This window comes from Oncorhynchus keta, unplaced genomic scaffold (genome assembly GCF_023373465.1).
Source record: "Oncorhynchus keta strain PuntledgeMale-10-30-2019 unplaced genomic scaffold, Oket_V2 Un_scaffold_28244_pilon_pilon, whole genome shotgun sequence".
Classification (NCBI taxonomy): domain Eukaryota; kingdom Metazoa; phylum Chordata; class Actinopteri; order Salmoniformes; family Salmonidae; genus Oncorhynchus; species Oncorhynchus keta.
Genome location: NW_026290902.1, coordinates 200,001 through 213,754, shown reverse-complemented (window position 1 = coordinate 213,754; position 13,754 = coordinate 200,001). Strand labels below are relative to the sequence as shown.

Below are 13,754 nucleotides of genomic sequence, written 5' to 3'. Positions count from 1 at the left end.
GTGTTCTCTGCAGTGTTCAGTTTAACTAGCTACATTGTGTTGTGTTCTCTGCAGTGTTCAGTTCAACTAGCTACATTGTGTTGTGTTCTCTGCAGTGTTCAGTTTAACTAGCTACATTGTGTTGTGTTCTCTGCAGTGTTCAGTTTAACTAGCTACATTGTGTTGTGTTCTCTGCAGTGTTCAGTTCAACTAGCTACATTGTGTTGTGTTCTCTGCAGTGCTCAGTTTAACTAGCTACATTGTGTTGTGTTCTCTGCAGTGTTCAGTTCAACTAGCTACATTGTGTTGTGTTCTCTGCAGTGCTCAGTTCAACTAGCTACATTGTGTTGTGTTCTCTGCAGTGCTCAGTTTAACTAGCTACATTGTGTTGTGTTCTCTGCAGTGCTCAGTTTAACTAGCTACATTGTGTTGTGTTCTCTGCAGTGTTCAGTTTAACTAGCTACATTGTGTTGTGTTCTCTGCAGTGTTCAGTTTAACTAGCTACATTGTGTTGTGTTCTCTGCAGTGTTCAGTTTAACTAGCTACATTGTGTTGTGTTCTCTGCAGTGTTCAGTTTAACTAGCTACATTGTGTTGTGTTCTCTGCAGTGCTCAGTTCAACTAGCTACATTGTGTTGTGTTCTCTGCAGTGCTCAGTTTAACTAGCTACATTGTGTTGTGTTCTCTGCAGTGTTCAGTTTAACTAGCTACATTGTGTTGTGTTCTCTGCAGTGTTCAGTTTAACTAGCTACATTGTGTTGTGTTCTCTGCAGTGTTCAGTTTAACTAGCTACATTGTGTTGTGTTCTCTGCAGTGTTCAGTTTAACTAGCTACATTGTGTTGTGTTCTCTGCAGTGTTCAGTTTAACTAGCTACATTGTGTTGTGTTCTCTGCAGTGTTCAGTTTAACTAGCTACATTGTGTTGTGTTCTCTGCAGTGTTCAGTTTAACTAGCTACATTGTGTTGTGTTCTCTGCAGTGTTCAGTTTAACTAGCTACATTGTGTTGTGTTCTCTGCAGTGTTCAGTTCAACTAGCTACATTGTGTTGTGTTCTCTGCAGTGTTCAGTTCAACTAGCTACATTGTGTTGTGTTCTCTGCAGTGTTCAGTTTAACTAGCTACATTGTGTTGTGTTCTCTGCAGTGTTCAGTTTAACTAGCTACATTGTGTTGTGTTCTCTGCAGTGTTCAGTTTAACTAGCTACATTGTGTTGTGTTCTCTGCAGTGTTCAGTTTAACTAGCTACATTGTGTTGTGTTCTCTGCAGTGTTCAGTTCAACTAGCTACATTGTGTTGTGTTCTCTGCAGTGTTCAGTTTAACTAGCTACATTGTGTTGTGTTCTCTGCAGTGTTCAGTTTAACTAGCTACATTGTGTTGTGTTCTCTGCAGTGTTCAGTTTAACTAGCTACATTGTGTTGTGTTCTCTGCAGTGTTCAGTTTAACTAGCTACATTGTGTTGTGTTCTCTGCAGTGCTCAATTCAACTAGCTACATTGTGTTGTGTTCTCTGCAGTGCTCAGTGACATGTGGGACAGGGGATCAGTCCAGAGAGGTGATGTGTGTCGGAGCAGCATCAGTCCAGCTAGCAGACACCTCCTGCATCGCCTCACTCCGCCCTGTAGCCGCCCAGCCCTGCTCCATGCCCGCATGCCTACTGTCTGTCAGCTGGCACGTTGGAGACTGGGGACTGGTGAGTGGCACAAACAGACACACAAACTCATTGCACGCACACGCTTATGCAATTAACACCTCCCCTCCTCCTCTCCTCTCCTCTCCTCTCCTCTCCTCTCTCTCCTCTCTCCTCTCTCCTCTCCTCTCCTCTCTCTTCTCCTCTCTCCTCCCTCTCCTCTCCTCTCCTCTCCTCTCCTCTCCTCTCCTCTCCTCTCCTCTCATGGCTGCCCCTCCTCTCCTCTCTCTCTCTCCTCTCCTCTCCTCTCCTCTCCTCTCCTCTCCTCTCCTCTCCTCCCTCTCCCCCTCCCCTCCCTCTCCTCTCCTCTCCTCTCCTCCTCCCCTCCTCTCCTCTCCTCTCCCTCTCCTCTCCTCTCCTCCAGTGCTCTAAGAGCTGTGAGTCAGGTCTGCGTGAGCGCCAGGTGATGTGTTCTGACAGAGAGAGGAACCTGTACCCAGTGGAACGTTGTAACTCTGTCCCTAAACCCCTCACAGTGGATACCTGCAACACACAGCCCTGCTACAGCCCACAGGGTGAGACATGGTGTGTGTGTGTGTGTGTGTGTGTGTGTGTGTGTGTGTGTGTGTGTGTGTGTGTGTGTGTGTGTGTGTGTGTGTGTGTGTGTGTGTGTGCTGATTGTCGTCGAAATAGACATGAATCTCAACCATATAATCTACAGAATACATCTGTAATTCTGTGTCTCTTCTTATTGTCCATGGGTCCCCAGTGCATATGTATGTATATAATCTGAACTAAGGATATGAGAGTCTATCTCTTCTTATTGTCCATGGGTCCCCAGTGGGTTATTTGAAGAAATTTAACATAAATGATTCTGAGCTATTATCCACTGTAAAAAAAAGCACTGCTATTGCTTTTGAATATTTTGTTGACCTAAAATTTTAAATGTAGAGATTCAGATGATTTATATAATGTGTATATAATCTGAACTATAGATATGAGAGTCTATCTCTTCTTGTTGTTGTTGTCCAGTTGTCCCCAGTATGCAGGATCCCAGAGGACAAGACAACACACAGCACGGCGTCCCAGATCACGCTACAGGTTTGTTCCTAACTCCATCTATCTGTCCAAGTGAACTTGAGTGTCCTTGACTTTCATACAGGTGCACAATATATACAAAAGTATGTGGACACCCATTCAAATTAGTGGATTCTGCTATTTCAGCCAAACCTGTTGCAGACTGGTGTGTAAAATCGAGAACATTGCCATGCGATCTCCAAAGACAAATATTTGCAGTAGAATGGCCTTACTGAAGAGCTCAGTGACTTTCCAAGGAAGGCACCGTCAAAGGATGCCACCTTTCCAACAAGTCAGTTCGTAAAATTACTTCCCTGCTAGAGCTGCCCCGGTCAACTATAAGTGCTGTTATTGTGAAGTGGAAACGTCTAGGAGCAACAACGGCTCAGCCGTGAAGTGGTAGGCCACACAAGCTCACAGAACGGGACCGCCGAGAGCTGAAACACTTAGGGTGTAGAAATCGTCTGTCCTCGGTTGCAACACTCACTTCCGAGTGTCAAACTGCCTCTGGAAGCAACGAAGCACAATAACTGTTTATCGGGAGCTTCATGAAATGGGTTTCCATGGCCGAGCAGCCGCACACAAGCCTCAGATCACCATGTGTAATGCCAAGCGTCATCTGGAGCTCGCCGCTATTGGACTCAAGGAGCAGTTGAAACGCGTTCTCTGGAGTGATGAATCACGCTTCACCATCTGGCAGTAAGACCGACAAATTTGGGTTTTGGCGGATGCCAGGAGAACGCTACCTGCCCCAATGCAGAATGCCAACTGTAAAGTTTGGTGGAGGATGAATAATTGTCTGGGGCTGTTTTTCATAGTTCGGGCTAGGCCAAACTATGCTGTGCTGATGCTGTGCTTCCAACTTTCTGGCAACAGCCCCCCCCCAACCCCTGTCCCTTTCCTCCAGCCCCCCCCATCCCCCTGTCCCTCTCCACCAGCCCCCCATCCCCCTGTCCCTCTCCACCAGCCCCCCACCCCCCTGTCCCTCTCCACCAGCCCCCCACCCCCTGTCTCTCTCCTCCAGCCCCCCACCCCCCCTGTCCCTCTCCTCCAGCCCCCCCCACCCCCTGTCCCTCTCCTCCAGCCCCCCACTCCCCTGTCCCTCTCCTCCATTTCCCCCCACTCCCCCGTCCCTCTCCTCTGCCCCCCACCCCCCTGTCCCTCTCCTCCAGTTCCCCCACCCCCTGTCCCTCTCCTCCAGCCCCCCCATCCTAATTATCCTGTTCTGATTGACATGTTTTCGGGGGTCCGTAGGATTGGGCAGTCTGATTCAAATATTTGGAGGCACTGGAGTGTGTGAGTGAGCGCTGGCCTGGACAGTGACTCTGTCTGTCCTGTTCTGCCTGAACTTGTGCGTGTTTAGTCTACCTGGTGGTGGTGCAGATGGGCAGGCTGGATGGAGCTGTGATGTCAGTCCTACTGCGGTATATATCCTAGTTCTACTGTGGTGTATATCCTACTGCGGTGTATATCCTAGTTCTACTGCGGTATATATCCTAGTCCTACTGTGGTGTATATCCTACTGTGGTGTATATCCTACTGCGGTGTATATCCCACTGTGGTGTATATCCTACTGTGGTGTATATCCTACTGTGGTGTATATCCTACTGTGGTGTATATCCTACTGCGGTGTATATCCTACTGCGGTGTATATCCTACTGCGGTGTAAATCCTACTGCGGTGTATATCCTACTGTGGTGTATATCCTACTGTGGTGTATATCCTACTGTGGTGTATATCCTACTGCGGTGTATATCCTACTGCGGTGTATATCCTACTGTGGTGTATATCCTACTGTGGTGTATATCCTAGTTCTACTGCGGTGTATATCCTAGTCCTACTGTGGTGTATATCCTACTGCGGTGTATATCCTACTGTGGTGTATATCCTACTGTGTATATCCCACTGTAGTGTACATCCTACTGTGGTGTATATCCTACTGTGGTGTATATCCTACTGCGGTGTATATCCCACTGTAGTGTACATCCTACTGTGGTGTATATCCTACTGCGGTGTATATCCCACTGTGGTGTATATCCTACTTTTGTGTATATCCTACTGCGGTGTATATCCTACTGTGGTATATATCCTAGTTCTACGGTGGTGTATATCCTACTGTGGTGTATATCCTACTGTGGTGTATATCCTACTGCGGTGTATATCCTACTGTGGTGTATATCCTACTGTGGTATATATCCTAGTTCTACGGTGGTGTATATCCTACTGTGGTGTATATCCTAGTCCTACTGTGGTATATATCCTACTGTGGTGTATATTCTACTGCGGTATATATCCTAGTTCTACTGTGGTGTATATCCTACTGTGGTGTATATCCTAGTCCTACTGTGGTGTATATTCTACTGCGGTATATATCCTAGTTCTACTGTGGTGTATATCCTACTGTGGTGTATATCCTAGTCCTACTGTGGTGTATATCCTACTGTGGTGTACATCCTACTGCAATGTATATCCTACTGCGGTGTATATCCTACTGTGGTGTATATCCTACTGTGGTGTATATCCTAGTTCTACTGCGATGTGTATTCTACTGTGGTGTATATCCTACTGCGGTGTATATCCTACTGTGGTGTATATCCTACTGTGGTGTATATCCTAGGTCTACTGCGGTGTATATCCTACTGTGGTGTATATACTACTGCGGTGTATATCCTAGTTCTACTGTGGTGTATATCCTAGTTTTACTGCGGTGTATATCCTACTGTGGTGTACATCCTACTGCAATGTATATCCTACTGCGGTGTATATCCTACTGTGGTGGATATCCTAGTTCTACTGTGTATATCCTAGTTCTACTGCGATGTGTATTCTACTGTGGTGTATATCCTGCGGTGTATATCCTGTGGTGGTGGTGTATATCCTAGTGCTGTGTAGTCTACTGTGGTGTATATACTACTGCGGTGTATATCCTAGTTCTACTGTGGTGTATATCCTAGTTTTACTGCGGTGTATATTCTACTGTGGTGTATATCATACTGTGGTGTATATTCTACTGCGGTGTATATCCTAGTTCTACTGTGGTGTATATCCTAGTGCTACTGCGGTGTTTATCCTACTGCGGTGTATATCCTAGTACTACTGCGGTGTATATCCTAGTACTACTGTGGTGTATATCCTAGGTCTACTGTGGTGTTTTTTCCTACTGCGGTGTATATCCTAGTAGTACTGCGGTGGACTGGTGTGTCTACAGTGCTGTGTAGTCTGGGTGGTGTAGCTACAGTGCTGTGTAGTCTGGGTGGTGTCTCTACAGTAGTGTAGTCTGGGTGGTGTCTCTACAGTAGTGTAGTCTGGGTGGTGTCTCTACAGTAGTGTAGTCTGGGTGGTGTCTCTACAGTAGTGTAGTCTGGGTGGTGTCTCTACAGTGCTGTGTAGTCTGGGTGGTGTCTCTACAGTGGTGTAGTCTGGGTGGTGTCTCTACAGTGCTGTGTAGTCTGGGTGGTGTATCTACAGTGCTGTGTAGTCTGGGTGGTGTGTCTACAGTGCTGTGTAGTCTGGGTGGTGTGTCTACAGTGCTGTGTAGTCTGGGTGGTGTCTCTACAGTGCTGTGTAGTCTGGGTGGTGTGTCTACAGTGCTGTGTAGTCTGGGTGGTGTGTCTACAGTGCTGTGTAGTCTGGGTGGTGTGTCTACAGTGCTGTGTAGTCTGGGTGGTGTGTCTACAGTGCTGTGTAGTCTGGGTGGTGTAACTACAGTGCTGTGTAGTCTGGGTGGTGTGTCTACAGTGCTGTGTAGTCTGGGTGGTGTGTCTACAGTGCTGTGTAGTCTGGGTGGTGTGTCTACAGTGCTGTGTAGTCTGGGTGGTGTATCTACAGTGCTGTGTTGTCTGGGTGGTGTCTCTACAGTGCTGTGTAGTCTGGGTGGTGTATCTACAGTGCTGTGTCGTCTGGGTGGTGTGTCTACAGTGCTGTGTAGTCTGGGTGGTGTCTACAGTGCTGTGTAGTCTGGGTGGTGTCTCTACAGTGCTGTGTAGTCTGGGTGGTGTCTCTACAGTGCTGTGTAGTCTGGGTGGTGTCTCTACAGTGCTGTGTAGTCTGGGTGGTGTCTACAGTGCTGTGTAGTCTGGGTGGTGTGTCTACAGTGCTGTGTAGTCTGGGTGGTGTCTCTACAGTGCTGTGTAGTCTGGGTGGTGTCTCTACAGTGCTGTGTAGTCTGGGTGGTGTGTCTACAGTGCTGTGTAGTCTGGGTGGTGTGTCTACAGTGCTGTGTAGTCTGGGTGGTGTCTCTACAGTGCTGTGTAGTCTGGGTGGTGTGTCTACAGTGCTGTGTAGTCTGGGTGGTGTGTCTACAGTGCTGTGTAGTCTCCCTACTTGGATCTATTGATGTCATTCATGTGGTGTTGTCAAGAGACAAGAGGCAGACTGGCACTCAGGATAAACATATTCTCTCTACCCTGTGATGAGGTACAGAACCTCTCTCTACCCTGTGATGAGGTACAGAACCTCTCTCTACCCTGTGATGAGGTACAGAACCTCTCTCTACCCTGTGATGAGGTACAGAACCTCTCTCTACCCTGTGATGAGGTACAGAACCTGTCTCTACCCTGTGATGAGGTACAGAACCTCTCTCTACCCTGTGATGAGGTACAGAACCTGTCTCTACCCTGTGATGAGGTACAGAACCTGTCTCTACCCTGTGATGAGGTACAGAACCTCTCTCTACCCTGTGATGAGGTACAGAACCTGTCTCTACCCTGTGATGAGGTACAGAACCTCTCTCTACCCTGTGATGAGGTACAGAACCTCTCTCTACCCTGTGATGAGGTACAGAACCTGTCTCTACCCTGTGATGAGGTACAGAACCTCTCTCTACCCTGTGATGAGGTACAGAACCTCTCTCTACCCTGTGATGAGGTACAGAACCTCTCTCTACCCTGTGTTGAGGTACATAACCTCTCTCTACCCTGTGATGAGGTACAGAACCTCTCTTTCTACCCTGTGTTGTGTTGTGTATGCAGAACCTCTGTCTCTACCGTTGCCCCCTATGTAATTACTATGCTTGTCTCTCTCAGTCCTCAGACCAGACTCTGCTGACCACCAGACCAACACAGTGTACCATGGTCACAGCTCCGGGCCAGCCCAACACTGTAGCCGGTCCTACTACGGTTGCTGTCCAGACGGAGTGATGGCTGCTGGGGGAACAGGGGGTCTGGGCTGTCCACGGGGATCCAGCCCTGAGCAGGCTGTCTGTACCACCACCAGGTAGACCAGACACACACACACACACACACACACACACACACACACACACACACACACACACACACACACACACACACACACACACACACACACACACACACACACACACACACTGACCATCCTGCCTGTCTGTCTGTACCACACCAGGTAGACCACACACACACACACACACACACACACACTGAGGTCCATCCCGCCTGTCTGTCTGCACCACCAGGGGCGAGCAGGGTTTACCTACATATAACTCTATAGGGTCATAGACCTCTGCTATTTTAAACATGTTCTATGGTCAGTTTGTAGCCTGGGCTGTTCTCGAACGATCCCCTGTTCAAACGTTGTCTTTCTCATTCCCTGACTGTCTATCTGACTAAATGTCTCTCTCTCTCTTTCTCCCCCTCTCTCTCTCTGTCTCTCTATGTCTCTCCCTCTCTCTCTCTCTCTCTCCCCCCTCCCTCTGTCTCTCTCTGTTTCTCCTCTCTCTCCCTTCTCCCCCTCTCCCTGTTTCTCTATGTTTCTCCCTCTCTCTCTCTCTCTCCCCCCCCCCTCTCTCTCTGTTTCTCTCTCTCTCTCCCTTTCTCCCCCTCTCTCTCTGTTTCTCTCTCCCCTCTCCTCCCTCCCTCTGTCTCCCCCTCCCCCCCTCTCTCTACCCCCCCCCCTCCCCTCCCCCGTCTCCCCCTCTCTGTCCCCCTCTCTCTGTCTCCCCCTCTCCCCCCTCTCCCCCTCTCCCCCTCTCTGTCTCCCCCTCTGTCTCCCCCTCCCTCCCCCCTCCCTCTCTCCCCCTCTCTGTCTCCCCCCCCTCTCTGTCTCCCCCTCCCCCTCTCTCCTCTCTGTCTCCCCCCTTCCCTCTCTGTCCCCTCCCCTCTCCGTCTCCCCCTCTCTGCCTCCCCCCCTCTCTGTCTCCCCCTCCCCCTCTCTCCCCCCCTCTCTCTGTCTCCCCTCCCCCTCTCTCTCTCCCTGTCTCCCCCTCCTCCCCTCTCCGTCCCCCTCTCTGTCTCCCTCTCCTCCCCCCTCTCTCTGTCTCCCCCCTCCTCCCCTCCCCCCCTCTCTGTCCCCCCCTCCAGGTATGGATGCTGCAGGGATGGTGTGACCATATCACAGGGCTCCAACAGGGAGGGCTGTCAGGAGTATGGCTGTATTAACACCAGGTATTCAGCTGAGCTAACCTCTCATAAAGAGTAAGGGGTGGCCTCTATTTCTCTATGGGGTTTACCATGTAGGCCTATAGGTTTATAGGTAACAGACCAGTGGCACCAGTGGCCTTGCCTGCCTGCCTGCCTGCCTGCCTGTCTGTCTGACTGACTGCCCTCTGTCTGCCTGTCTGTCTGTCTGTCTGTCTGTCTGTCTGTCTGTCTGTCTGTCTGCCTGTCTGTCTGTCTGTCTGTCAGGTATGGGTGTTGCAGGGATGGTGTGTCTGCAGCACAGGGACTCAACAAGGAGGGTTGTCTGGAATATGTCCCTCTAGCCCACCCCACGGTAAGTAAGGACTTGAGAGGTGTTATAGGGAGAAAGAGAAGTGTTGTAGAGAGAGAGAGAGAAGTGTTGTAGAGAGAGAGAGAAGTGTTATATATATATAGAGAGAGAAGTGTTGTAGAGAGAGAGAGAAGTGTTATATATATAGAGAGAGAAGTGTTATAAAGAGAGAGAGAGTGAAGTGTTATAGAGAGAAAGAGAAGTGTTGTAGAGAGAGAAGTGTTATAGAGAGAGACAAGTGTAATAGAGAGAGAGAAGTGTTATAGAGAGAGAGAGAGAAGTGTTATATATATAGAGAGAAGTGTTATAGTGAGAGAGTCAAGTGTTATAGAGAGAAAGAAAAGTGTTGTAGAGAGAGAGAGAAGTGTTATATATATATATATATAGAGAGAAGTGTTATATATAGAGAGAGAGAGAGAGAAGTGTTGTAGAGAGAGAGAAGTGTTATATATATATAGAGAAGTGTTATAGTGAGAGAGAGTCAAGTGTTATAGAGAGAAAGAGAGTGTAGAGAGAGAGAGAGAGAGAGAGAGAGAGAGAGAGAGAGAGAGAGATGAGAGAGAGAGAGAGAAGTGTTATATATATATAGAGAGAGAGAAGTATAGAGAGAGAGAGAGAGAGAGAATTGTTATATATACAGTCAGAAGTTTACATGCACCTTTGCCAAATACATTTAAACTGTTTTTCACAATTCCTGACTTTTAATCTTAGTAAAAATTCCCTGTTTTAGGTTAGTTAGGATCACCAGTTTATTTTAAGAATGTGAAATGTCAGAATAATAGTAGTGATTTATTTCAGCTTTTATTTCTTTCATCACATTCCCAGTGGGTCAGAAGTTTACTTACAATCAATTAGTATTTGGTAGCATTGCCTTTAAATTGTTTATCTTGGGTCAAACGTTTCGGGTAGCCTTCCACAAGCTTCCCACAATAAGTTGGTTGAATGTTGGCCCATTCCTCCTGACAGAGCTGGTGTAACTCAGTCAGGTTTGGCACCCTCATGGTGCCATCTATTTGTTGTCCTTAAGCCATTTTAGTTTGGAAGTATGCACATTGTCCATCTGTCCCTCCTGACTGATGTCAAGATGTTGCTTCAATATATCCATAATTTCCCTCAATGGTGATTTATTTTGAAGTGCACCAGCCCTCCTGCAGCAAAGCCCAACATGATGTGCCACCCCACGGTTGGGATGGTGTTCTTCGGCTTGCAAGCCTCCCCCTTTTTCATTCAAACACAACGATGGTCATTATGACCAAAAAGTTCTATTTTTGTTTGATCAGACAAGAGGACATTTCTACAAAATGTACGATCTTTGTCCCCATGTGCAGTTGCAAACCGTAGTCTGGCTTTTTTATGGCGGTTTTGGAGCAGTGGCTTCTTCCTTGCTGAGCGGCCTTTCAGGTTATGTCGATATAGGACTCGTTTTACTGTGGATATAGATCGTTTTGTACCTGTTTCCTCCAGCATCTTCACAAGGTCCTTTGCTGTTCAGAGATTTGTTGGTTTTTATTTACAATGGTTGTTCTCCACTGGTTGCCCTTTTCTCATGGCAACGGACCTCACATCTTGCTGCTGTGACGGCACACTGCAGTATTTCACCTAATAGATATGGGAGTTTATGATTTGTTTTCAAATTCTTTGCTGCTGTGACTGTCTCTCTCTCTCTCTCTGTCTCTCTGTGACTGTGGTATTTCACCTCTCTCTCTCTCTCTGTCTCTCTGTGACTGTGGTATTTCGCCTCTCTCTCTCTCTGTCTCTCTGTGACTGTGGTATTTCGCCTCTCTCTCTCTCTGTCTCTCTGTGACTGTGGTATTTCGCCTCTCTCTCTCTCTCTGTCTCTCTGTGACTGTGGTATTTCGCCACTCTCTCTCTCTGTCTCTCTGTGACTGTGGTATTTCGCCTCTCTCTCTCTCTGACTCTCTGTGACTGTGGTATTTCGCCTCTCTCTCTCTCTGTCTCTCTGTGACTGTGGTATTTCGCCTCTCTCTCTCTCTCTCTGTCTCTCTGTGACTGTGGTATTTCTGCCTCTCTCTGTCTCTCTGTGACTGTGGTATTTCGCCTCTCTCTCTCTCTGTCTCTCTGTGACTGTGGTATTTCGCCTCTCTCTCTCTCTGTCTCTCTGTGACTGTGGTATTTCGCCTCTCTCTCTCTCTGTCTCTCTGTGACTGTGGTATTTCGCCTCTCTCTCTCTCTGTCTCTCTGTGACTGTGGTATTTCGCCTCTCTCTCTCTCTGTCTCTCTGTGACTGTGGTATTTCACCTCTCTCTCTCTGTCTCTCTGTGACTGTGGTATTTCGCCTCTCTCTCTCTCTGTCTCTCTGTGACTGTGGTATTTCGCCTCTCTCTCTCTGTCTCTCTGTGACTGTGGTATTTCCCTCTCTCTCTCTCTGTCTCTCTGTGACTGTGGTATTTCGCCTCTCTCTCTCTCTGTCTCTCTGTGACTGGTATTTCGCCTCTCTCTCTCTCTGTCTCTCTGTGACTGTGGTATTTTGCCTCTCTCTGTCTCTCTGTGACTGTGTTATTTCGCCTCTCTCTCTCTCTGTCTCTCTGTGACTGTGGTATTTCGCCTCTCTCTCTCTCTGTCTCTCTGTGACTGTGGTATTTCTGTCTCTGTGTGACTGTGGTATTTCGCCTCTCTCTCTCTCTCTGTCTCTCTGTGACTGTGGTATTTCGCCTCTCTCTCTCTCTGTCTCTCTGTGACTGTGGTATTTTGCCTCTCTCTGTCTCTCTGTGACTGTGGTATTTCGCCTCTCTCTCTCTCTGTCTCTCTGTGACTGTGGTATTTCGCCTCTCTCTGTCTCTCTGTGACTGTGGTATTTCGCCTCTCTGTCTCTCTGTGACTGTGGTATTTCGCCTCTGTCTCTCTGTGACTGTGGTATTTCGCCTCCCTCTCTCTCTGTCTCTCTGTGACTGTGGTATTTCGCCTCTCTCTCTCTCTGTCTCTCTGTGACTGTGGTATTTCGCCTCTCTCTCTCTCTCTGTCTCTCTGTGACTGTGGTATTTCGCCACTCTCTCTCTCTGTCTCTCTGTGACTGTGGTATTTCTCTCTCTCTCTCTGTCTCTCTGTGACTGTGGTATTTCGCCTCTCTCTCTCTCTGTCTCTCTGTGACTGTGGTATTTCGCCTCTCTCTCTCTCTGTCTCTCTGTGACTGTGGTATTTCGCCTCTCTCTCTCTCTGTCTCTCTGTGACTGTGGTATTTCGCCTCTCTCTCTCTGTCTCTCTGTGACTGTGGTATTTCGCCTCTCTCTCTCTCTGTCTCTCTGTGACTGTGGTATTTCGCCTCTCTCTCTCTCTGTCTCTCTGTGACTGTGGTATTTCGCCTCTCTCTCTCTCTCTGTCTCTCTGTGACTGTGGTATTTCTCTCTCTCTCTCTCTCTGTCTCTCTGTGACTGTGGTATTTCGCCACTCTCTCTCTCTGTCTCTCTGTGACTGTGGTATTTCGCCTCTCTCTCTCTCTGTCTCTCTGTGACTGTGGTATTTCGCCTCTCTCTCTCTGTCTCTCTGTGACTGTGGTATTTCACCTCTCTCTCTCTCTCTGTTTCTCTGTGACTGTGGTATTTCACCTCTCTCTCTCTCTGTCTCTCTGTGACTGTGGTATTTCGCCTCTCTCTCTCTCTGTCTCTCTGTGACTGTGGTATTTCGCCTCTCTCTCTCTCTCTGTCTCTCTGTGACTGTGGTATTTCGCCTCTCTCTCTCTCTGTCTCTCTGTGACTGTGGTATTTCGCCTCTCTCTCTCTCTCTGTCTCTCTGTGACTGTGGTATTTCGCCTCTCTCTCTCTCTGTCTCTCTGTGACTGTGGTATTTCCCTCTCTCTCTCTCTGTCTCTCTGTGACTGTGGTATTTCGCCTCTCTCTCTCTCTGTCTCTCTGTGACTGTGGTATTTTGCCTCTCTCTGTCTCTCTGTGACTGTGGTATTTCGCCTCTCTCTCTCTCTCTGTCTCTCTGTGACTGTGGTATTTCCCCCTCTCTCTCTCTGTCTCTCTGTGACTGTGGTATTTCGCCTCTCTCTCTCTCTGTCTCTCTGTGACTGTGGTATTTCACCTCTCTCTCTCTCTCTGTCTCTCTGTGACTGTGGTATTTCGCCTCTCTCTCTCTCTCTCTCTGTCTCTCTGTGACTGTGGTATTTCGCCTCTCTGTCTCTCTGTGACTGTGGTATTTCGCCTCTCTCTCTCTCTCTGTCTCTCTGTGACTGTGGTATTTCCCCTCTCTCTCTCTCTGTCTCTCTGTGACTGTGGTATTTCACCTCTCTGTCTCTCTGTGACTGTGGTATTTCGCCTCTCTCTCTCTGTACTGTCTCTCTGTGACTGTACTCCCTGAGTCTCTCTCTCTGTCTCTCTGTGACTGTGGTATTTCGCCTCTCTCTCTCTTTGGGTCTCTCTGTGACTGTGGT

The 13,754-nt window shown here is 48.1% G+C and overlaps 1 protein-coding gene across 4 annotated transcripts in view; it reads left to right on the top strand.

Moving 5' to 3' along the window:
* The window catches only part of LOC118383521 (papilin-like), a 171,800-nt gene that overhangs the window by 113,593 nt on the left and 44,453 nt on the right, over positions 1-13,754 (top strand). For all 4 annotated transcript variants that reach the window (XM_052515517.1, XM_052515516.1, XM_052515518.1 and 1 more), the window contains 6 exons: positions 1,490-1,666; positions 2,028-2,178; positions 2,636-2,704; positions 7,705-7,894; positions 8,956-9,039; positions 9,280-9,367. In XM_052515517.1, coding sequence (XP_052371477.1) covers positions 1,490-1,666; positions 2,028-2,178; positions 2,636-2,704; positions 7,705-7,894; positions 8,956-9,039; positions 9,280-9,367 — 759 coding nt within the window. The remainder of the gene's footprint in view (positions 1-1,489; positions 1,667-2,027; positions 2,179-2,635; positions 2,705-7,704; positions 7,895-8,955; positions 9,040-9,279; positions 9,368-13,754) is intronic.